Raw genomic sequence first — 25321 nt, 5'->3', positions numbered from 1 at the left:
AAGGGTCAGATTAAAGAAAGACAGACTGATGTCTTTCAGCAGACCATGAGGAAGCAGCTCCAGCTATTTGGACACATCTGGCAGGTGAAAGGTGGCTGCCGGGGAAACCCTGCCGGGCCCAGCCGGGCGGGCGGGTACCAGGGGTGGCCGCCTGAGGCGACCCGGCCGTGAGGTGAAGGCAGCATGGAGCACAGGATGGGGAGAGACGGTGCTGCTCTGCAGGACTTAAGGTCGGCCTAAGGCAGGAGAAGGATCTAAGTGAGCAAGGGGGTGATCTGGTTTTGGCCATTTTAGCTCTCTGAGGTGGCTCCCAGTCGGATGGGGAGGCCAGGAAGATGAAGTGAGGATGTGATGTCTCCACAGCGGCCGGTGCAGCAGTGTGGCTGGGGGCACAGGCCCTGCAGACCCCACCAGTGCAGGGCTGCAGACGGGGCTGCTGCTGGGGAACTGATGAGATTTTCCACTTGCTGTTTTGTCTGGGAATTTTTGATGTCAGTTTGGGTCTTTTTTTAGCTAGTTTCCGACGACTGTAGAAGAGGGCACTGGAATGAGGTGGTTGTTGGGTTAACGAAGAGCAAAGTGACAATTCTTAAGGTACAGTAAACTCTGTTGCCCACTCTTGTCCCCCATAACAGAAGGTTTTGCTTTGTAAGAAACTCCTCATTGATTAAATGGGCAGCTGCCCCCTCAGGGCATGAACATGAACCCCCATGAACAGGCACTGATCTTGCCTCAGTGTGAACTTTCCTTCTCAAGCATGTCCCTGGAATAACAAGTATGTTTTTATGTAACCGCTGCTGGGAAAATAATAACTCTTCAACATCGAAGAGTTAAACGACAATTGTTTTTTACTGTAAGTGACTAAAGAGCTCTGCCGGCACACACAACGTGCTGTGAGGCACTCGATCCGCCCGCAACAAAGATGGCGGCGAGCGCCTTGTCCAGCTTGCGAGCCAGCCCACACCCAAGATGTCCGCTGAGGAGTCTCCTGGGCCCGAACCTCGCTATCGCCCTATGTACAGCGGCACGCCGCGGCCTCGCCGGAAAATGCGACACTCTAGTTCGCTTGACTCGATGGTGGGCGCCGGAAGGTCCGCCTCTCCCCCCGGTGCGTTCTCCATGGCCGCCTCCAATGGCAGGCCTGGCCCTGCCCAGTCCGGATCAGCTGATGGTGGCAATGCCTGGTGACAGGAGCCGCCTCGGCCGCGGGACGGGGTGTAAGGGCCGGCGCCGAGGCGGGGGGTCGCCGGCCTGGAGGGGGCGGGCGGAGGCGGCCGGAGAGGGGGTGTGGGGGGCGCGGCGCCCCCTGCCCTCCCCTCGCCGCTCCTCTCCGCCGGGGGAGCGGGGCCCGCTGGAGGCGGAAAGTTGGGGAGAGAAGTGAGCGGAGGGACGGAGGGAGCCTGGCCCAGCCCGCTGCCCCTCGGGCTGGGAGCAGCCCTGTGGGCTGGAGCCGAAGGGAAGCGGGAGGGCTGGCTGCGGGGGGGGCGGGTGGCCTAGGGGGAGGGCTTTCCAGCGCCGCACAAAAGGAAGCGGGCAGGGCAGGAGCCGGGGGAGCCCCTGGGGGCGCGGGGGGCGGTGGGGCGCGGGGCCCGGCCCCGGGGAGGTGGCTGCCGGCCCCGAGCGAGCCCTCTCCCCCGGGGTGCCGTGTGATGGTGGAGTTTGGGTTCGCTTTGTTTGTTTTTGTCAGATGTGAATCCAAATGGAGCGCTCGGAAGGAGGCGAACAGAGCCGGCAGCAGCCGCAGCCCTGGGGGAAGCTGATCCGGCTGGGTGCTGAGGAGGCAGAGCCGCACGTCTTGCTGCTGAAAAGAGAATGGACGATTGGTCGGAAGAAAGGTGGGACAGGGACACGCTGCGCTGGCCTAGGGCGGTGTTTCGGGGGACAGCAGCGATTCAGCCTCCTGGCGCTTAAAACGCTAGAAGGTGGATGAAGTTAGTTGGGTGTTGTGCTTCCAGCTGTTGGAGGTGTTTGCCAGACGGTATCTTACTACTAATTTACCTCTTGGCTCTGTGTGAAGAGGAAGTTTTAGACTGACCTTTTCTTACCAGCTTGTTAAATGTGCCTGTTTAAAAGTCAATATGCCTTTTGAGTTCTCTGTGACAGTTTATACAAATAAGAAAAAAACGATTGTTCATTCAGAAGGGTTTCTGTGTATTAGTCCTGTTTATGTTCTCGTTTAGTTTCTGTGGTTAAAATAAGTTGGAACCGCCACGCAAAATACTTGTGTGTCACAGAAAACACCCACATAAAAGCCCTTAATTCTTCTGACTGTATAAAGATTGCTAACAAGTACCAAAAGTTTCTCTGAGAGTGGATTTGAAAGCTCAATTCTCAGAGACTAGGGCTATCACTACTTGCCTTTATTTTAAAGGATTTCATGCTTACTGTATTTAAAACGATCATCTTAGTGGGTTGTTCTTTTTTTCACTCTGCCCCGACAGCACTAGTTTTCTGTTTCCCTGTTGATCAGTTCAAGCTATTGGACTGAGCAGTCGCATTTTGTAAATAGTCTTGAACAAACACCAGATGCTATAGCTCTGTGAGAAATTCACATGATGTATTGTAAGAAAAATATTTTGCTTATTTACATTTGGTAATATACATTTAGATTGCTTAACATTATCTGAGCTGTGGGTAGATTCCTTAATTGAGGTCTAGTTGAGGGTTATCTTGCGGAAAAAGATGAATTTTTTGCATGTTCTATTGCTTTCATAACTGTTCGCTAATGGACTAATAAACTAAGTGGTTACAAGAATACCAAGCTCTGGGTCATAAGTATTACTTAGAAAATCTTCAGGAGCATTAGAAATGCATTTTGTCGTTCATGCTCCCATATGAAAGTCCAGCTCCCTAGAATACAATGGAAATGTTGGCATGCTCCTGAATAAAATTTAGTCGACTCAATTCTGGTGGGGTTCCTCGCATCACAATTTGTGTGGCAGCAGTGAACTCTGTAGCTGTCGGTTGTTCCTTGAATATGAGGAGCAGACTAGTGACAAACTGTCACCAGCAGATGTAGTGGCGGTGACTTTCCTTCTGGATACGTTGTTCTTGCAGGCTGAGATACAGTGCACGGACAGTGTGAATAGGTGGAAGTGAATCATGTTTGTTAATTATAACTTTTGTGTAAGCAAGTACTTTGAGTCATTTTTTAGTATAATAGCACCGTCAACAGAGATAAGGAAAAATTTCCTATTTAAAAATAAACAAAAGAAAAAGGCTTTAACATAAAACAGTGATACTCTTATTTATCAGCTGTTGGTTCTTACTACTTTCCCCCAATACACTGGGATGAAGCAGAAATTAAATCCCATGGAACAGTGTTACAATGATGTGGAAAAAGAGCTGGGTGCTCTGTGATGAATGCCTCTAGAATTTAGATTGGCCACTTCGAATATGTGTGAATTTATCTCTGTAACACTCTAGAACAGGGTAATTGCGATTTATTTTCTATCTGCAAGGGCTAGGATTGCGGGGAAAAAAGGGATGTAAAACATCTTGAAATGGCTGAAATCAGCTTATATCAGCACATGGGGCTATGTCACTGCTTGTATTTCTGTATCACATACTAGACTGTGTTGCTGCCTGTATGCCAGTAGAAGATTTGAACTATTGCAGATGTACATGAGTCAGTTTGTTGTGCATTTATAGCCATGTAGAATGCTGATCTGTCTGTGTAATGTGTATTTTTAAGCACACTGGAAAACATGCTTTCTTTTTAAGGTTGTGACTTGTCTTTCCCTGGCAACAAGTTGGTGTCTGGAGATCACTGTAAAATCATAGTGGATGAAGAATCTGGTCAGGTGTCATTAGAAGATACAAGGTTGGTTCTTCTGTGGACTTCTACCCTTCTTTTTAGTCTGTGAAGTAAAAGCTTGTGTATTGCTCAAGGCATCAATAGTAAATCCTTCTCTTTTTTTTCTTCCCCCCCACCCGCGCTTTTATGTCTCCATGTGGGGTTTTTTTGGCTCTTTCTAAACATTTTTCCTCTATGAAGGATTTCATAGTTTACTGGAAGAAAAATACTGTTGATTCTATAGTTCTTTAGACTTGCGAAAAAAGTGATGCCAGTGTTCTCGAAAGCTCTAAGCACGAGTGTGCCTCATTTCAGGCACTTGTGTAGGGAAGAAAAATACCTGCAATGATGATCTCAAAGCATGAAATGGATGTTGAGTAAAAGTTTGTACTTGTTATATATCTTTCTGGTTTTCAAAATATGAGTAGTCTATATGTCATAGGTACTGCAGTGGTCTAGCAGCTGTGGTGGGCACGTCACATGGAGATTAGAGTCTATTCAGTCTAATTTAATCATAAAATATGTTTGCTAGATTTCTACTATTGATATTTCAGTTTTGTTTTCTTTTGTTTAACCAGAATGATTATTTTCTTTTCTGGGTATTTCTGTTTGAAGTTAGGAGTGTGAGACCTAAGGTCCTTAATGTAGAAAAATGTAAGCACATACCTCACTGGAACTATTGTTAAAAAGTGAAACTAATTTAGTGGAATTAGTTTTAGTATATGAAGTTAATTACATACTTGTTCACATATTGAAAGCCAGTGAACTTGCTATACTGGTGAGGCTGATGCCTGTGGAGTTCTGAGGCTACTGTGGGAGTACAAATAGCAGTGCAGGGGTTGTGGGGGGTTTCCAATGGATTTTAGTTTGTTTTCTAGTTTCCTTTGTAAAATTTGAGATAAAAATTTGAATGGAACAGTGTTTCTTAGGAGGAGATTGTAACCCTCTTCCAATTTTCATCAGCTTCATTTTTGACAGGATTTTTTGTCTTAAGATTGCAGAAAGCTTCTTGTTTATTAAATTTCAAGAACTCCTTGAGATTTTAAAATGCTTCTGTAAACCACATTCTTTTTCTGCCAGGTTATTACAGTCAGTAAAGAAACATAATAATACTTTTCTGCCAGCTTCCCTCATTTTTCATATTGGAGGGCATTTTACCCAAAGATGAAGAAGCCACTTCAAAATATATTGATTCACATACATAAAGAGGAAATTTCATGTTTGAGGTTTTGAAGGGTATCATGCTGAATCCCTGTTCTAACATCCCAGAATGCAATTAAATATCTTGTTCTGGTAGCTCAGAGTTAGTATCAAATACCTGCTGAGCTTTTGACAAAAATCTCTCAAAGAATATTCTGAAAAACCTTCGAACCTTCTAGTTGAATGGCATGCACTTTTTCTAGGGGGCACTGGCAGAATATATAAGCTTTAATTTATGTTTTTCTTTCAGTAGGATTTTTGCACTGCGGCTCCTTTCCTGTTTCTTGATCAATTAGTTGCTATCTTGATATTAAAAGGAGTCTTTTTCAGGCTAAGGAACTCACGTCCAGATATTGACATGGGTTATGTATTTCCTTTTATTTTATTTCCTCAAGTAAAACAGAACATACAGTATTATTCTCGTTGGAAGGAACCTCAGGAGGTCACTCAGTTCAAACTCTGTCAAAGGTGGGCCACCACTGGATCTGGACTAGGTTGTTGAGGCTTTCTTTAGTCAGGTCTTGAAAAACTCCGAGAACAGAGATTCTGTAGCCTCTCAGGGCCCTTATTTCAGACTGTAATTACCCTCACAGTATTGTTTGTTTGTTTGTTTGTTTTTCCGCCTGCATCCTGTTTGAATCTTCCTTGTTTCAAGTTACGACTAATGTTATCTCAGTAAAGAACATGTCTCTGTCTTGGTAACTTTCTTCTAAGTACCTCTTCTCCCAGGCAAAACAAGCCCAGTTCCCCTGACCCCTTAGCTCGGAAGTCTTGTGCTCCAGCCCTCTGGCCATGCCAATGGCTATCCACTGGGCTTGCTCAGGTTTATCAAGACCTTCCTTGTACTAGATGACCCCCAAATATAATATTTTAGGTATGGACTAGTGAGTTCCAAGTAAAGGGGAATAATGATCGCTTCACTCGAGTTTCTGACTACACCACTGTTAATAGAGCCAAATGTGTTGTAGGCCTTCATTGCTGCCAGCATGCGCTGCTGTCCTGTGCCTAGGCCTAAGTCCCAGTTGTGTGATCTTATACTTGTTCACAGGATCCACCAGCAAGAACCCTTTCTGCTTGGTCTCTAGCCTGTGCTGTTGCAGGTAGTCATTCCATCCCAGGTGCAGGATTTAGGGTTTGTCTTTGTTGAGTGTCATGACTTTCCTGTCAGCCCGTTCCTCCAGCCTGCCTAAGTGCTTCTGAGTGGCAGCCCAGCTCTGCCCCTGCTTCAGTGTCATCCGCAAGCTTGATGGGAGTGTATTTTGTCTCTACTTCTAGGTTGTAGAAGTGAAAATAACCAGGATAAGTCCCTGCATAGATCCCGAGAGGGCTTATATTCAGAGAAGGTGCAGAATGGAATGCTAAATTTGGGGGAAAAATACCAGGCCTAGTTAGGATATCTAGGAAATGGCTTATAATTGTCATTCTCCGATGTTTTCCCAAATTTCAAGACATTTCAAACAACAGATCGGGCCATGTTTGCCTATCATGGCAGTCTCAGACCATAGCTGTAAATATAAACTTGAGAAGCCACCCCTAGTTTCAGTTGCATGTAGCTGGTAGAATTAGTTTAGACCAATGTCATGATAATACAAGCTAAAGGAATTGTGAATGATGAAACATTCCTCCCTTTTTTTTCCCTACACACACACACTCCTCTCACCCCACCCCGAGGCAGAAGGTGCAGCCAGCCGAAAACTACAAAGCCAAATTAAAGTTAATTTTCTATATTCATAGAAACGTGGGGCTTGCTACAAAGGTAGTGTAATAGAAAGACTGCACCTATGGAGTACTACCAATTAGCTGTTTATGCATGTTACACTTCTATGTAGCTAAAAAAACCCAAATGCTTTACGTGTTCTGCTCACCTGGGAGTTGATACGAAGTGTGGCTACCATTTGCTGAATTAAGAGACTAAACTGGTTGATATTACTACTTGTAGAAGACTGTCTTCTTCTGGGTCTTCCAGTGTTTGCGCCGAATATCAGAGGAGCTCCAAAAAATCAAGCAGTGCAAGAAGAAGATTTTTGAATGTTTGAAGTGGCAATACAGATTCCCTGAGTCCCAGAAAAATACTGCAACATCAGCTTTTTCTTCTCTGAAGTGGAAAATAGCTTGGAAACATTGCTGTGGTCAAGCTCAGATTTTTCTGGTGGAAACAAATGCATTGAAGGAGGCAGCTAGTGTGGGACAGTTGAACTGAGTGGACTTTGTTTCTGTATTGTAGCTAAACCAGAGAATATCATCAAATATATGTAGACAGCCAACATTGGTGTTTAGCTCCTTGGTAGCATAATGAGTTCTTGGATCTGCTTTGGAAAGAATTGCCATAGATTTGCAGGTGAAAGAAAATGTGTAAAGAACTCAAAATTATTGAGTAAATAGAAGTTTGGAAGTAACAAAAGCCAAGAGTTAGCAAATAGTACAAAAAAATATTCACAGACTCGCCCTTTTTTGGAGTATGTATCTGCTTTATTTTCCAAACCATCCACTAGTTGCCTTATACTACTTGAAAGAAAACAAATTATACAAGCTGACCTAACACAGTGGAGGCAGTAGTTGGCTTGCCCTAAGTAAAAGCAATTGTAAAATTCTCCATTTTGAAAAAGAAATTTTAAAGGCAACTAAAGTAATCTCTTTTTAAAGACCTCCTCTTGTTGTGTACTAGGAATTTTTTTTTTTTAAGGATTTTAAGTAGTAAGTGATGTTTCAAAGCAGGAAGCTATTTACACAACGCTGATACTTGGTGACAGGCAAGTGGATATTCTCTTTCTGTGGGTAAATCAGAGTTTGATCTTCAGTTGGCGCTGGTGTCCTTTGTGCTACTAAATTCTCCTCAGCCTACCAGTCAGAACTATTTCTGTGAACATTAAAAGAACGGAGACTGGCACAGTAGAGGGGTGATTCTGTAAGTGGTGGCTCCAGGAGGTGGCAGCAGAGGTTTGCTGGCAGCTTGTTCTGCTGAGTCGGAAAAAACACATTTTCTGTTCGTTTGTATGTGGTACTAATAGCTGAGATTTCGAATGGCAGAAGTCTGAAATTCTCGAATGCTGCAGCCCTGGAAGAGGCTTATTGCAACTGAGCTGCAGTTATTTCGTACTTGAATAACTTGACTCATTTATAAAACACTAATAGCTTGTGTAGAAAATATCACCCATAGGAAAGGAGCAGAGACCTCCATTAATTAGCAATACTCTGCATTTTCTTCTTCCCCAATTTAATTTCTTCTATGAGTCTAGGAGTTTTTATCAATAGCAAAAACGATTCGTTCCAACTCATCTTTTAATTATGTGTAACGCTCTTTCCACCTTACGAACTTCTTGCTTTTGAGTTGCAAACAGTCTAAGTAATCTTGGAATTTTAGGGGTTTTTTTACTGTTTCAAGCAAGAGGGGAGGAAAATTAATGCTTCATGGCATCCCTGACAGTACAGGAAAAGTTCTTTTGTTGCATAATGTCTTAGGGGATTCCCAGTGTGAATTGGAAAACATAACCTAGAACTTTTTTAACAGAACTCCTATTGCCCTTTCCTGTTTGTACTTAAAGGGTGAGCAATCATCTAATTATTTTGAGACACAGGCCAAATGTCAGGGATCTTGTGTCTGTCTGTCTGTTTTTCAGATGCCATTTCTTTACCAGTAGCTGCAAATGAGCTTTGAGATCCTAGTAGCTCTGCACTTTTGTCTGGCTTACTTTTTTTTTTTTTTGAGAGCCAATTGTTTGTTTCTTTGTTTTTCATTAAAAGTATCTTGTGTTTTCCCTTCCTTCTCCTATGTAATTATGAAAACATTTATGCTAAGTTATCTTTTCTTTCTTTTTACAGTACTAATGGAACAGTAATTAATAAACTGAAAGTAGTAAAGAAGCAGACATACCCGTTACAGACTGGGGATGTGATCTATGTTGTTTACAGAAAAAATGAGCCAGAGAACAGTAAGTAAATGACATTTTTAAAATGGCATGCTTAGTAACTTTCTTTGAGTCATAAGAGAAAAAAAATATCGGTACAATTAATAGAGAATTGGTCAATTTTAAGACAAATAATTTATTAAAGACAGGTCTCTATAGAAGAGATCATGGATGTGCCAGTTTTTACAAGGACAAATCTGAGCAACTGTCTGAAATTGAAATGTGCCTAGAAGTAGTTTTGGAAGAACTAATGCATGGAATGGTAACTAATGAGGTCCTGATCACGTGCCCAGTGCTTCTTTTAGAAGTCAAATTGCCGGGGTAGTTAGTGATGCTTTATGTCTCACATTGCAGCAATTTTTGGCACCAGAAGGAAAAGCTGCAAAAGCATATTTTTGTGTTGTTTTTTTTTGTTTTATTTTGTTCTAAAGAGGGAAGAGGCAAAATGGGAGGGAAGTGGGGAAAGCCCTATAGTGAAAGTAGAATTAGTAAACCTGGAAAAAATATTTGTGTAGTCTTAAAGAAGAATCATGCCCTAGATGCATATAATTCTTTTCAGGAATCATTTTCAGGATGATGCAATTTGAATAACATAATTAGTTAAAAAAAAAAAAAATGGGGGGTCTTTCCTCAAAGGGAAAGCCAAGCTGTTGTTGGGCAGGAAGTGATGTTCTTTCATATGTTAACTGGGTAGAAGTCGGGGAACAAGGTTTAGGTGTAAATGCTCAGCTTTTGCAGTGGAATGAAATTTTAAAAAGATTTAATGAACGGTCTGTGTTGGCATCTGTCTTAAAGATGTTCATAAATGATTTGGGAAAGGATAACTACTGAGGCAGCAGAACTTTCATACCTTTTCATTTCATACCATTTAATTTCATTCATTTATACAGGATCATTAAGTCCAACACTGACTGAAAAGATTTACAGAAATAATTTAATTGATGGAGTTCAACTTTGATAAATGCGGGAGAGAGGGAATGGGCCAGCTCTTCTTTTACATATGTGTTGTGACCCTGCTGACTGCTCTATTAGCATGCAATTCTTCTTTTAAGTGTAAAATATGTAATATTTAAATTTTAGTAGAGAGCACTCACTTTCTGGAAAAGACTTACGAAGTTGCTGTTAATTTATGTACAGATAAATCAGACAGATTTATGCTGTCTGATAGTAAATGTTACAGGAAAAAGTGGTAAGCTGTACTCGTCGGTATGGCTTGTTTATCTCACAAATCCTTTCTAAGATGGCACTAGTGCAGTTAGTTCTGCTTGGAAGAACTCAAGCAAATTTTCCGGGTCCTTGATAATGAATTGAATCACTGATTTTTGTTTGGGTTAACAAATATTTGAACTACCAAGCATTCAGTTTTGCTTTTTCAGCTTCTCCATCTTCAAAGACCGAGAGAGAGTTTAGATTTCGCATGCCTATTTGGCTGTTCTGAGTAGTTTTGAAGGAAACAGTACTCTAACTTTTGATCAGAAGAAGGATTACTACAAACTAAGAGAGTCTTATTTGCTTCTAGGTGGCCGGAAGTGAAAAGAAGTAGCAAGTTAGGGGAATCTTTGGAGCTGTATTAGGTTGAAGTAAGATGGAGAAGAAAGGGATGTTATCCAGATGGTTTTATTAATAGATACTAAATCAGTTTCTGGATTAAATTTATGGCATGTTCTAATCTCTATTTTTGAGAGTTCATGTATCTCACAAAGAAATGAAATAAAATTGATTGAAGAAGTTGAGATGTGAGCTCAGAAATAATAAGCTGCTTCAAAGAAATTTCATTCAAGTATCAGTAAAAATACAGTTTGTTCTGACACAGAGCAGATTTTAGGTTTAAGAAATGATTAAGCCTCTGATTCCATGGCTGGCACAAGTTAAACGTCACACAAAAGCTGCTCTGCCTGGTTTCCTGAGAAGAAAAGATCTTGCTGTGCTGCTAAGTACAAATATTAACATTGTAATATAGAGGTGACCCCTCATTTGCCTCTTCCATTGTCAGACACTTTGGAGAAACAGCCACTTGTGAACAGAAGTTATGTGAGATTAAGGTTAGTTAATTTTTGTTTAAAGATTCTGATAAATATTTTGTTCTCTTTCAGATGTTGCTTATCTTTATGAATCCTTAAACACAAAACATGATGCAACTCAAGAACCAGTAGGTAAGGAAGTAATTCAAGATCCATGAGGAGGAGCTAGTCTCCAAGGACTAAAGTAACCCTTTAGAGAGCGTTTGATTCCTTGGAATTCGGAAGCCATGGTGTGGCGACTATCACACAGATCTTTTTCTTTCCTTTCCCCCCTTCCAATTGTAGAAGTTAATGTAGAAAAGCAATGCCATGTGACCAAAGATACCTCAAGTACAGGAAGAAGTAATGATGAGACCCAAATGACCTCATCACCGTCAGCTACTCAGTCTTGCTATGAGGAACCGCAGCCATCTACTTCTACATCTGACCTCTTTAATGCTTCTTCTACCTCTCTTATTGAGTCTGCATCTGTTCAGCAGGGTAATCCTTCTACATCTGGTAAGAACTATGTCAAGTATTTGAAGTTTGATATCCCATCGATTGTTACTCCAGTTTTGAATTTTAACAGATTGATCTCTTACCCCATGTGGGTCTCCAGCATTTGCTTTGTAAAGTTCTAGTGAAAATACCAGGTGGATGTGTGCATTCTAACTTTCTGAGTAGGCAGGGTAAATTCTGGTGGATGAGTAAGGCAATTGTGAGAATTGCTTATGCTCAGAGGGGCAGAAAATGCATGTAAATACCAAATTGTTCTATCTTTACATTATGGTTTTGTAGTGGAGCACTGGTGAAAACTTAGCCAATCTATGTGGCTTATATAACAACGTAAGTGAACATGAGTGCTTGTGCTCATGCAGTCACTCCAAGAAACTGCTCTAATTGTCAATGTTACTGCTGCCAATCACCGGTCCCCTTTCCTTTGCTTAGAGCTCAAGGCCAAAATACACCACATGGATCCCTAGTCTAGTATTTTGCGTTACATTGGCAAGTATAGTACCACAGTGCTGCGTAACTCTTAAAATAGAACTGGAGCAAGAACGGTTATCTAGAAAATGGCATTTGTCCACAGTTTGGGATTTTTTAAACATGCTTGTATGAAAATAAAGCTTTGCCCTCTGCGGTAACCCTGACCTGTTATGTATGATCAATATTGCATAAATCCTCAGTCTGGCATCTTTGTTAGGGAGACCTGGTGTGGATAATGGTCTTATGAATAAAGACTCTACAGTTTAAATAGGAATGGGGATTTTAAGTAGGGTTACACAACTAATAGCTTGTTTTTCCCTCATGTCTTCCAATTAATCAGATTGGCTCAGAATTCATTTAGTGTAGTTATGCAGACATTGCTTTTTTGCTCCACTTTTTCCTATTCAGATGTTTGGATTGATGTGTGTGCATCATCAGTGTTTGAGTACCGGTTGTTTTCACATGTCCCATATCTCTGTGCAGCTATGTTCATGTTTCTGTTTTTATCTTGCAGGATCACAATCCTCACTTTTCACTCCTGTGCCTGCTTTCCCCATCTTAGAACCCATGTGTCTCAGAGCACTGCATGGTGAACATGAAAAGCTGGATATGAATACTGAAACTTCTGCAGTCGCTTCAGAAATCACTGACAAAGAAAAAGCAGAATCAGATTCTCAAAGTATGGGGGAGGAGGAATGTTTGGAACCTGCTAAGAAGAAACTAAAAGGAGGCTAGTACAATACTACAGTATTGTGCAGCGCACCCTGCAGTCTTTTATTTTAATGTTATTGTTGAAAGTTAGTTTCAAAAACTTAATTAGAAACTTAAAACTATGTTAATTTTTCACAGAAGCCCAGTGAGATTAACAGAAACATAAGGATCATAGAATAATTTGGGTTGGAAGGGGCCTTGAAAGGTCATCTAGTGCAACCCTCCTGCAATGAGCAGAGACATCTTCAACTAGATCAGGTTGCTCAGAGACTCGTCCAGTCTGGCCTTGGATGTTTCCAGGATCTGTGCTTATTTATCTTTATAAATATGAAATAAATTCAAAATGCATGCACGTCAAACCTAGAAGGTCTTGAAAAGTTTTGTTAGTAGGGAATAGGTAACTTTTTTCCTCACAATGTTGTTTTATGTTTTAGTATTGTATTAAATAAGAAAAGCAAACCTCCTCTCTCATTCCCCCTCTTACACCCCAAATTGAGTCAGGTCAGCTGTCATCAGTCCTCCTTCAGTTTGTTTCTTGCTTATTATGGGCTTGATTTCTGGTCCAGTGAAAATAATGTCTTCAGTAGCAGAAGCTGTAATGTGTAAAGCAAGAACCTTTAGTGGGACCATTGCAAGTGAACAGTGAATCTGTGTATATCTTTCAGGTCTTTTTTTAACACTTAAAAATACATTAAAAAAAAAAAACTTTGAAAACTACATACTGTGGAATCTTCTGTCTTTGTAGGTGAAGGTGTTTGTCCAAATCTTCCACCAGCAGCTCCGAGTGAATGTATAATTAAAATTGGCTCTGAAGATGGAAAAACATCAAATGTGAAACCAGATAAGATGGAAGAAACATTAACTTGCATTATCTGCCAAGAGCTGCTGCATGACTGTGTAAGGTATGTATGACTGACAAAAGCTGTAACCATGTGGTAATAGCATAAGAAGTTTAGTGACAACTGTTTGAGGAGGCCAGGATATTTAGGTTTTTGCAAGCCCTTCTGAGTGCTGCCCCCCCTGCCCCCGCTATCTATGTAGTTAAACCAATGCTAAACAGTTATATGTGTGTGTTATGAACGTATGTGAAAAATGAAAGATTTGTGTTTTGACTCAATTTCTTTCATTGTTTTCATGTTTGTATTTTCTAGCTTGCAGCCTTGCATGCATACTTTTTGTGCTGCCTGCTACTCAGGATGGATGGAAAGATCTTCTCTATGCCCAACTTGTCGTTGTCCAGTAGAACGTATTTGTAAAAATCACATATTGAACAACTTGGTTGAAGCTTATCTGATTCAGCATCCAGGCAAGTTGAACAGTGTGTGTAACAGAATCTGATGTATTTCACACATTAGTTACATAATTGATGTACGCAGACTGTTGTCTATTTAATTTCTAGATGTGTTTTATTACTCTGTTTTCTCTGATGTGGCTGTAAGAAAATGGCATTTAATATGACATAATAACTTCTTGTAATATTTCAAATACTGGATGAAAATTGAAGGTGATTTAATGCTATAACTGAGTATGCTAAGAATTCTTTATTTTGCTGCTTAGTCATGAGAAGAATGTCAGTTTAATCAAACAGAGGACACTGACTAACTAGACCACCTAAACCCAGATAAAAATATACTTGAATATGGATTTCATGAACTTTCATCATGGCCTGTTGAAAAGAAAACTTAGGTACACTTCCATTAACAGAGAGGGGAACTTAACTAAGATCTTCTAGAACTGTGTTATCCAAAAATATGTTTTATGGAAATGAAAACACAGTAATTGTAACACAGTGACTGTAACTGTGTTAATAAAGCAAGGTGGGGATAAGGGATGTGAGGTATTCTTTTGTCTTGAAATTGGAATTTGGTTCTCATGCCAGATAAATGTCGTAATGAAGATGATGTACGTAGCATGGATGCTAGAAACAAAATTACTCAAGACATGTTGCAACCTAAGGTACGGAGATCTTTTTCGGATGAGGAAGGAAGTTCTGAAGATTTACTGGAATTATCAGATGTAGATAGCGAATCTTCAGATATCAGGTATGTCTATTTAAGTTGTGTGCTAAATTAGGTTTACTTATGTTTGAATGCAACCAACAAACTGAGCTGGTTTCATGAACGCTGTTATTGCTGATAGTGTTTCCATTATCATTGCCAGAATGAATTTTATTTTTGTTTTCAGGTAAGTTCATTCTTACCAGTAATTGTCTTGGCAATTCTATTGGCCATCCTACTGAACCTTGAACAGTCAAGAAAAAATAAGTAAAATTAGAACTTCCTAGAAGTCCAGCAAGATTCAATTTATGACAAACAGTTCTATCCTGAATTGTGCAACAGCTTCACGTGAGACGTGAAATTACCTTTTCCAATTATGAATTAGATGTTGCTTTAGAGAAAACAGGTTTCTTGCTAAGATCTTATCAGGAGATAAAGCAGTGCATGACCCTGTGAGTGTAGCTGCAGTCATTGTGCTTTCTTATGTGCCTGAATTGCATACTGAAGCAGCTGTTGACCTAGGGATTCCCAGGCATCAAAATATCTCCCCTTTATTTCCAACAGCAAACATTTTTTGGTCTATGTCTAGAGGGGAACAGAAGAATTCCTGTAATTATTCCAGCTTTGTTCCTCTTTTTCTTGTTCGTCTTGCTTTCAGTCACACTGCCTTTTCTAATAATAAAAAAAAGAAAACCTACTTGAGGAATACTACAAAATAGCTTTTGTCTGTTATGACTACAGCACTCTTCACAGCTATGAGGTACTGAATTATGTAAACTTCTATATGTTACTGGATGAAGAAATTCCAAATTTAAACTTGGAAAGCATGACCCACCCTATCTAGCATAGGGATTTGAGTTATATTTGCATTTGTTGGGTGTGATCTCCTAAGACCCTATTTGATTCTTTCAGTCAACCATATATAGTATGCAGACAGTGCCCAGGGTATCGAAGACACTCTGTTCCGACTCTGCCTGGCACAGGCCAAGAGACAGAAGCAGGAGGAACGCAGGCTCTGGGAGATGCGCCATCTACATCTGCCAACTTCCCTGCAGGTCAGTCTCGTGAAATCTTCAGTAGTGCAATACTAAAAGACTACAACTCATACACCCAATACGAACTAAGCAAGCTCACCCTCATAGTACTGCAAGAGTATCGCCACTTCGTGTAGGTGTCTTTGCAAATACGAGATTTGACTGTGGTTTTTCTGTAGTTGTCCAAAATATATTGCCGATAGTTCTTAAACTGCTCTACATGTTGAAATATTTTACACACCTACGTAGTTTAGAGGCCTGAATGCCATTTTTCTGCTCTCTTACGGAATCTTTGTAAAAAGTTATATTTCTTGCTTGTTGCTTTCAGATTTTTATGTTGCTAATATTCACTAAGATTTCTAGTCCAGATTGCAATTGTGTACATTGTTCAGTCTGTCCTTTTTTTTTTTTTTTTTTTTTTAACTCATCTAGCTGTCCAGGAATATGTGTGTCCTGCTCAAGGAAGCCATGTAATATGTACCTGCTGCTTTCAGCCAATGCCTGACCGAAGAGCAGAGCGTGAACAGAATCCTCATGTTGCTCCTCAGCAATGTGTGTACTTTTTTTTTTCATTTTAAGCCTTGGCTACAGAACTAAGTCTCTCTTTATTTTTAATTAAACTCGAGTTTGTTTTGAAGCGTGTTCTTTATTTAAATATTCTTTATCTGAACTCTTGTAGTGACAGCCTGAAAGAATCTTCCTTTATAAAATTTATTATTCCTCTATAGAATTTATTTTAAATGACGAAGTTGTACTGTTTTTAACCAAGTTTATCAGGGTTCTGTTGTTATTGATTTATAAGAACAATAACTGAGTTTTGTTGTGTGCAGGTCCTTACAGGGGCTTTCTGTGTTATTTTACAGGTACAGTTTGTCTGCAACCCTTCTGTCACTTATACTGGGGCTGCACTCGGGTGGCATGTTTTGGCTGTTTGGCCCCATTTTGTGGTATTGTGGAATAATCTGTTTCTTATGAGCCTGCTCACTTTGCAATAATGTCTGTCTGTCTTGAAATTTAAGTAATTTAAGAAAAATAATAATTAGTTTGTAGCACAGTGATGCAAAAGGAAACTAAGCCTATGTCCTCACCTGACAAACGTAAAACATTCTTGAGTGGTATGTGTCTTAACTTTGAGAGGTTTTAACTTCTTGTCTTCATATTATATGGACTTTGAAAACTACACTAGTTAAGCACAATGCTTTCCTGTATCAAAAGAATTAGAGTATTTCAGCCTGGTAGGAGAATCATACAGATCAATGCAAGAGCACTGAACATCTGATGTTAACTGATTAGAAAAGAACCCTACCCTTCTTAAACATGCAGACTTCTGAAACTCCAGGTTTTAGACATTTTTAAAAATAAATTGGGACAGTTGAAATCACTCGTCTGCAGTTTGAAGCTAATAGAATATGCTTTAATAGCACTGTTAATTTGTGCAGATTAGTAATAGTGTTTGTGGACTAAAGGTGAAATGGTAAAATCTCAACGTCTTTTCTCTGCCACTGGAAGTTATATATCACTTGCTTTAGCATATGTTGAATGCTGTCATTTACTTGGTGCTCCCATGAGTCTGTGCACATTATTGCAGGAACGGAAGAATCCTCAGAAAATGTGTGAGGCCTATGGGATTGGGAAAATAAATAGTAACTTTTTTTCTTCTTTTTTTATTAATTAGAAATAAATCTTGGTGATAAGTGTTTAGATGGAGTCCTGAATAACAACCACTACGAGTCAGATATCCTAAAGGTATGTTTTAAAATCATTGTGTGTGATGCATAATACTAAATGTACAAAGATTAAGAAATACTCACTCATTAAATGATAGTGATGAGCTGCCTAACAGTTACAGTGGCAGCATTGTGTCACTTGCAGGAACTCATTCTAAAAGGCAAATCTAATGAGCTGGAATGTTCAGCTGGACCGAAGTTATAGTTTCTGCATCTTGATTGGAAGTATTTTGGGGTGATAACCTGGCCCTTTCAGTTTCTGTGTAAGAGGGCATTGTATTCTAGAGATGTATTCCGTTTAGCATCAGCTCTTCCTGTACCACCCAAATTAACAACAGTAACAAAAAAAATCACTTTCATGCAATCCTGATGTTTAATTTCTCCAACATGTGTGTCTGAGTGGGGGCCAATAACGCCAAAATCCTAGGTGTAACATCTGAATTTGAGTTTAAATGACTGATTGACACATTGTAGAATTCAGATATATTTATTTTACTTGAATGAAGTATTTGTTAGGGAAGCCAGTTTCTACAGTCTAAAGTGTAACATCCAAAATATTAATTAAAGAGAAAAATAGTTCACTAAAAAATATACCAGGAAAGCAAGACTTGTTAAATGTATTTTTTTTCCAGACAAGTTAAATTTCACACTAGGTTGCCTGGAAAATATTTTGCCCATACCATAACAGGGTTATCTAAGTTAAGTAAACTGCATGAAATCTTGATTTAAGGTAAATGAGGGTGTGAATGAAATTAATCTGGTTGCATTCTTTTGGAAAAAGTAGGAGTCTTCTGAAAAAGAAGATACTGAGTGGAAGTTTTTATTGGAGATCTGAAAGCAGCATGCTAATTCAGTTAAACGTATTTAATGTTTACTTATAATCAGCATCAGCCCATTTTGAAAATCTAGTTAGATCTAGATTTGCAAATAATTGAGGGTGAATGGCTTGATAACTCTTTATAGTGTTGGAGATTTTTCTAGATTAAACACTTAAATTGTTCTTTTCAGGATTACCTGGCATCCAGGGGTTTGACATGGAAAAATATGTTAAACGAAAGTCTCTTAGCTCTTCAAAGAGGTGTTTTTATGTTGTCAGGTATGTGTTATGTTCATTTTTGTCCATGTATAACTCTTTGTCTCTATATAACTCAGTAATATTACCAAGAGTGTAGAAGTTCTGTGTACATAACCAGCGCCACTGTGACATTTTTGTTCAGTCTGATTTCTCAAGCCTTTCACTGACCTTATGTATAAACTGTTTTTCTCCCCAGATTACAGAATTACTGGGAACACAGTGCTTTGCTACTGTTGTGGCCTTCGCAGCTTTCGGGAACTTGCCTACCAGTATAGGCAGAATATTCCTGTTGCTGAATTGCCAGGTGGGAATAGCTTTGCACAGTAAGGGGGGAAAAGTCAAAGTGTTAAAGTCAATTTCATCCTTGTATCTTCTGTTCAAAGCCTTAGATTCAAATGTGATGTGGTTTTTTTATTTTATTTTTTATTTTAATTTTTTTAGTCCTCAGATTAACAGAGACATCCCTTTGTAGGGGATTGGGGTTTTTTTTTAGCTCCTTCCTATAGCCAAGTGCAAATCTCTTTGCAGTGCTACTGTCTTATGCTGGTTGATTTACTTGTCGCCTGCTAAGTTTCCGTACAGGTGTTGTCAGACTTCCTAATGGAATCTTTTCAGTATGATTTCTCATCTGTAGAATAAATATATTGTCATGGTGAAAAGAGGAATTCACTGAAGTCCAGAATATAGTGAACAGGAACTAGTTGCTGTAATTTATATTCCCATTTAAATTGTTAAAATGATGCACCTCCTGAACAATTTCACGTTTTACCAGCTCTCAACTAGGAACAAGAATGTTGTCATAAATTATTTCTAAATCTGTTTACATTAACAGTTTTAGTATAAAATAGCATGCAAGCAACTGTGCCTCCTTCAATCCCAAATGTGTTGTAACTAAAGCTCTCCCAACAGTCTCATTTTAAAAATTACTTCTGTCCATCTAGTTCCTGTAGTTAGCAACAGCTTCCCTGTCTTTAACTATTGAGAACTCTGGTTCTGCTGCTGTGCATGATGCAAGACAGTCAGTCTACCTTGTTTCTCCTTAGTATTGATGTGCATTTTAGTGTAACAGCCTGCTGGACAGCTGAGTTATAATGTGCATAAAAGTAGGGGAAAAACAACAAACTCTACGCAAATTAATAAATTCTTCATTTGTATGGAAATGTATCTAGATATATGCCCAGTATCTTAAACTGTATAGTCCATCTCTATGAAACTAAATGGTAAAATTTCAGTTGACAGCACTGAGAATCAAATCCTTTCATTTTAAGTCTGCATTAGCCTAATATTCAGAATAATTTTTCTGTCCTTCACCAAGTGTTTGCTTTGTTTCTAGAAAGGTGAACCAGCATAGTTTACAGTCATTTCTTGCCAATCATGTCTTGTTTCTCTACAAAGCCTGCTCTGAGTAACCGCGATTAGCAGTGGTTTAATAATCTACATCACCTTATTTAATGACTTCTGTAATAAATGTAGCCTTTAATTTACTCTTCTTGTAGTTACTGTCACGTCACGTCCTGACTGCTACTGGGGACGCAACTGTCGAACTCAGGTCAAAGCACATCATGCCATGTAAGTTATACAATTTAGAAAGTGGTTTGGGGTGTGGTGGTTTTGTGTGCTTTTTGTTGTTTTTGTTTGGTTTTGTTGTTGTTTTTTTTAAAAAAATCTTTGTGCCAGAGATTGCATGAGTAGCACTCTTGCAGCATAAGCAAAATTGTGTGAGTTTTTGGGGTTTTTTGGTCATTTTTGTTTTTAACATGACTTTGAAATAAGCCCTTCATGCATGTCAGAAGAGCACCACTAGCACTTGTAAGTTGATGTAAACTATTGCTGGCACTTCTTGAGTCTTGTTTTCCATCTGCAACCTCCCCTTCTCCAGTGTTTTAACACATCTGGGGGACATGGACTCCTGGTGTCTGGTCATTCACAAGAAATGCCCATCTAAAATAAATCAAGGTCCTCGATTTAAAAAAAAAATCGAGGCCACTGATAACCAATGCAATTTCATTCTTATGGAAAGATGCATGTGTGGTGAGACAAGTATGAAGGATTTGTAAAACAAAACGGTAATTATCTACCTAAGAGCTGTACCAGGGAGGGTAGAAAAATTCCTCTTTGTGAATAATTCTCTTAAATTCTCAGTGCAAATTAAGGTAGAGGAGCTGTTACCCCTTATTGAGAAATTGCTTTAACAAATAGTAGATTCTGCAGTATCTTTCTAATGGTTCAACGAACATATACACTTAGCGTAATTCCTTTAATATTTCAGGTACTATAGGTTGAAAATAACCAGCCTGTACAGCTCATGCAAGCAAATCATAAGGAAGACTTGTAAAGTATTCATCCCCAGTCTCATATAAATTCAGAGGGTCTTACCAAATAACTTTCAAAAATAATTTGGAGCTTAAGTTGCAGATATAATTCAGAGCAACCCTGCTATATGTAATTTCATGTTACAGGACTGTGTTCCCAGGGATGATTTTGTTTTGAAATATTAGAGAGTTAATTCAGGATCAAAGCACTCACCAGCTGACATTGTGGTAGATAATTCCATCTAGAATGGAAATGACTCGGGGTTTTTTTTCCTTTTTTTCTTCTCCTTTTTTTTTCGAAGCATTAGCTGTTCGTAGAACTTTGCTGGCTACTGCTTTTAGTCCCTAAATTCCACAAAAGCAAACAATCCTGTCGTACCACTCCTAGATACCCAGTTATACTGTTTTTCTTTTAACTGAGCCAAACTGTTTTGGTAAGTAGTTTTGTTTTGTAAGCAAGGTTTCTTTCTAATCTTTGATCTAATTCGACAAGAGGGAGAAAATCCATGGTGTCTCTTGTCTCATCTCTTCCACATATGTACGTATGTACACACTCAACACGCCAACTCCCGTTTCAGTTAAGTGTCAAGGAGATGCATAACCCGAGTAAGAGAGAAACAAAGAATGAATAATGAGATGTTTTTGAGAACTGGAAGACAGTGCCTCATAGAAAATTGTGTTATCTGTTCAGTTCAGGAAGACAGACTTGCTGTTTCCACAAAACCTAAATAATACAGAATGAGAAATACTTACGTTTTCCTTTCCAGCAGAAGCTTCCAAGCCAGTGAAAGAACATGTTTATTTTGAGATCTGTTATTAGCCTGGTTAATTCTACTTCCTAGTGACTTGCTTAATGTTGTCCACTAAAAATTACTAATGACTCATAGGGCAAAATTAATTAATTGATTCCTGTTTAATTGCTTTCTGGGTTTGAAGTGTGCAGAAGTATAAAGGAGTGTTTTTAATAACAGGTTTTCTGTGTACATAATAAAGCTAACTAGGGTTAGTCAGGAGAGATGTTGAAATTCCTGTTACAGATAACATGGTACTAGAGTATGATCTAAACGGATTCTGAAAAACAGGTATGTTAGCATGTAAATGTTCTGCTTTAAAGTGTTTACCATTTAAAATACTCTGTGAAGGACTCTTTTTTTTTTTTTGTTGCCTGACTTCTGAGAACTTTGTTACAGTTTAATACTTTTTTTTATTTCAGGAAATTCAATCACATTTGTGAACAAACACGATTCAAGAACTGAAAACTCATAGTCAGTAGTGAGGGGACAAAAACCTGTTACACTGCTTGTACAGTTTAAGGTTTCAGGGGATCTTCTCTGTTCCCCTATAGCAGGGAGTCAATAACTTTTTCATCAGGTAATCTGGTGTGAACTTTTTGATTTGTAGAATTTTACAGCTGTACATGAATAAGGTAGGGGGTTCTTTTTTCAAGAAAGTACAGCAAGCATTGCATTCCATCCTCATGACTACACTGTCCCTGTATCACTTCGGTGAAGAACACAGACAGAAATCACACACACAAAAACCAGCCATATTTTGGGAAGACCTAAGAATAAGGAGTGTATTTGCACTACTTGTGAAGAAACTAATAAAATCCTTAGACTTAAAATAGAAATGTTTTGTAAAAGTATCTGATGGATATTTCAAGAGCCATTAATGTTTAAGAAGGAAATTGTCAGTGTATATTTGTAACTGCATTTTGCGGTAGTCTGATATTTTCTCACTACCCATTGCATTTGGGCTAAAAACCACATTAATTTTCACTTTAAAAAGAAATCGGTCCGTTAAACAGCCTTTTCAACTTGAAGCTTCTACCGTATGTGAAGTGTTATAGTGGAAGTAGTACAGTTTCTTTTCTTAGTTTAGTCTGTTGATGTTTTTATTCACATTAAATTGCAGAAATAATTGAACAAAAATTTGAAAATCACATTTAGAGTTGGGGTAATATTTGAAGCAGAACAGACTTCTGCTAATATTACTTCTGTAGTGTTTTATATCAGAAGACCAAACAGTGCTTTTGACATAGAGCAGCCAGTGGGACACACTGGTTCTTTTTTCTGTTTGTTTGGTTTTGTTTTAATTTTTTTTTTTGTTTGATACCATGTGCTAAATATGTACCTCTGCCATGCAGCTGTTCTTTAGTGTGCATACACTGGTGAATATGTAAAAAAAGCTATAATTTAAAACAGAAAATAGCAGCTTTACTGGAAGGAACAATCTAACGGAAAATAATTTAGTTTGGACAAATTGTAGCAATATGGACCCGTTTCTGGATGGGGTAGGGATGATGAAGGGGAACACTGGTGTCACTGACATAAAAAATACAGATTTTATATTCATGCCTTCTGCAAAACTCATTCACGAAATGTCCCAAGCACCATTTAAAATAAAAAATAAATACCAACACAACCCACCCTCCCACGCACAAATTGATATGATCCGAACTGTTTCATCATAATCCGGTAGCTAATGTTGACAAATCTCAACTGGGACCAATTTTTCTTTTTCATGGTACACAGAAGAGTAAAACAGAATGAGAAGAAAGCATACCAAGTTACCTCTGTAGATACTATAATATGTTGTTTTTAAGTATGCCTTATTTTATGAGCAGGATTTATACTTCAATGTTAAAAAGTGTACACACAATATCTTGTGATATAATGGAGCACAAACGATGCAGCACATCGTGTCTACTGGTGTCAGTGAATTAAACAACTATTTATAGTAATGCACATCTTAATATGAATGCTAATTAGAATGATGCATTTCTGTTTAGATTTTTATTTTTTAAAAGAGCTGTTGCAAGGGTGGGTCTGTTGACCATGCCTGTATCGTATTAAAATACACTTTGGTGTGGACTTCTCTTCCTAATCTCTGGGCATTTTCTCCTGTGAGTAGGATTGAAATTGTATCTGGAATAATACTTGAAACTTCTTTTAACAACAACAGTGTGTTTCTGTCTTTTAGTGTTATTAACAATGTTCTGTTGCTTCTGTATTTGTATTTTATGTTTAGATTTTTTTATTGGTAATCGTATCTTCTCAGGACAACCATTCCCAGCTGATTTTGATCTCATTTTCATCTCTTGCTGTGCATGTAGCAAATTGAGTGCAGTTGTGGAGATCAAGCCTTTGCACATTATATGCAGAAATGTGCTTTGCATTCTCATTCACCACTTCTCGCACCCCAGACGAGCTTTCAGCATAGACTTGTCACTGTGCTAGTGTTCAAGTCTCCTGTGCTGATTTTTTTTTTCTTTTTTTTCTTTTTTTTTTGGTCAAGATTATTGTGTCTACAGTACTATGTACAACCTCGCTTGCACTTACTCCAGTTATATTTATATAGGGATGTATTATGTGACTTTAAGAAAAAAACAAAGGGGGGGGAAGCAACAAACAAAAAAAATTCATGTACTTAACATCTAAACTACCTGTGCAGTAGAGGTTCTTCAAATTCCTTTTATAAACCCCTCTTCCTTTTCCCTGTTACAGATAATTAATCTGCCTTTCTATGCATATAGGGTTGCGGTAGTGCAATGGAATGAAGGGGAAATTTTTCTCACTTACATTGTAGCAGGAAGAGATGAGAAATTAATTTGCAGATGGGGAGGGTGAATAAATCCTGATCTTTATATGCTCTTAAGTAAGTAAGAGTATCTGTCATGGGTATTACATACTCTATACGTTAGACCTTTTTAAATGTATAGTTACCAGGTGATAGTTAATGTGATAAATGTATGAACTATGCTTGGTGTAATTGTTTAAATACTGTAAAGGCACAGCCTATTTTTAACCTAAAGCACACCCCCACCTGCTTTGTAAGAGATATTTGGAAGCTGAGCATGAAATGTGGTAGAATAGATGTTGTGAAAACTGAGGTGATTGTGGTAGGGTTTGACATAGTGGTGAACAAGGTATGTAGTCTCTGTCTTTGAGAAAGTTCTTTTATAAAGAAGGTGGAGAGCAGTTCTTCCAGTTCTCTTTTGTGATTTATTTTTTCCCAAACTAAGAAGTTATTAATTAAAAAAAACCCAAAAAAACCCCAAAAAAAAATCACTGAAGTTGTCTGTTTCTGTTTTTTCTGTGGCATATTCTCTCACCACAGAAATGGATGTCTGCAACAGTTTCTGATGCTTGGTCAAGCTATTAGTTATTTGAATGTTGAGATTTACAACTAAATATCATCCTTGAACTTGTAATAGCTGGAAATGGCATGAGTTTTTTTGTCATTCCAAGAAATTTTCTGGAACTTTAAAGTGTCAGGTGACATCACAAAGGGTCATCAGTATTTCTACTGGACTTACAGCTAATGATGTAAGCAAAAAACTATTAAATACAATTCATTTTTGTCAACAAGATGACTTCAAGATACTGGTAAGTAAAAAAGTTCACTACTTTTAAAAAAGTGGATACTATTTTAATTTCTTGCAACACGGTAAACATCGAAGTGACAGTCATTACACCTCTGATTTAATGGCAGACTAGAGAAAATTGTTATATTGTGTTCATCTTTACAATGACCTAATCTGTATAAATTATGAGATTTCAAATGGCCACTATTAA

General features: G+C 38.7%; 1 protein-coding gene across 4 annotated transcripts; it reads left to right on the top strand.

Moving 5' to 3' along the window:
• Nucleotides 1-1130: 1130 nt before the first annotated feature.
• CHFR (checkpoint with forkhead and ring finger domains) lies at nt 1131-25321 on the top strand. Of its 4 annotated transcripts, none has more exons than XM_065646452.1 (18): nt 1131-1217; nt 1688-1835; nt 3724-3823; nt 8816-8925; nt 10995-11054; nt 11208-11420; nt 12403-12618; nt 13345-13501; nt 13751-13905; nt 14479-14641; nt 15509-15651; nt 16063-16182; nt 16494-16577; nt 17306-17376; nt 18366-18453; nt 18629-18736; nt 19929-20001; nt 21958-25321. In XM_065646452.1, the coding sequence occupies exons 2-18, from the start codon at nt 1700-1702 to the stop codon at nt 21998-22000; spliced, it is 2040 nt and encodes a 679-aa protein (XP_065502524.1). In that variant the 5' UTR covers nt 1131-1217; nt 1688-1699; the 3' UTR covers nt 22001-25321. The 4 variants fall into 4 exon arrangements, with proteins under 4 accessions (XP_065502524.1, XP_065502525.1, XP_065502526.1 ...); XM_065646453.1 differs by lacking the exon at nt 1131-1217 and adding an exon at nt 1229-1377 and having other exon boundaries at nt 12451-12618; XM_065646454.1 differs by lacking the exon at nt 1131-1217 and adding an exon at nt 1229-1377 and having other exon boundaries at nt 12403-12567.

The sequence above is a fragment of the Caloenas nicobarica genome, chromosome 16 (assembly GCF_036013445.1).
Source record: "Caloenas nicobarica isolate bCalNic1 chromosome 16, bCalNic1.hap1, whole genome shotgun sequence".
Classification (NCBI taxonomy): Eukaryota; Metazoa; Chordata; class Aves; order Columbiformes; family Columbidae; genus Caloenas; species Caloenas nicobarica.
The sequence above is the reverse complement of the archived record's forward strand: the minus strand, read 5'-3'. Positions and strand labels throughout refer to the sequence as shown.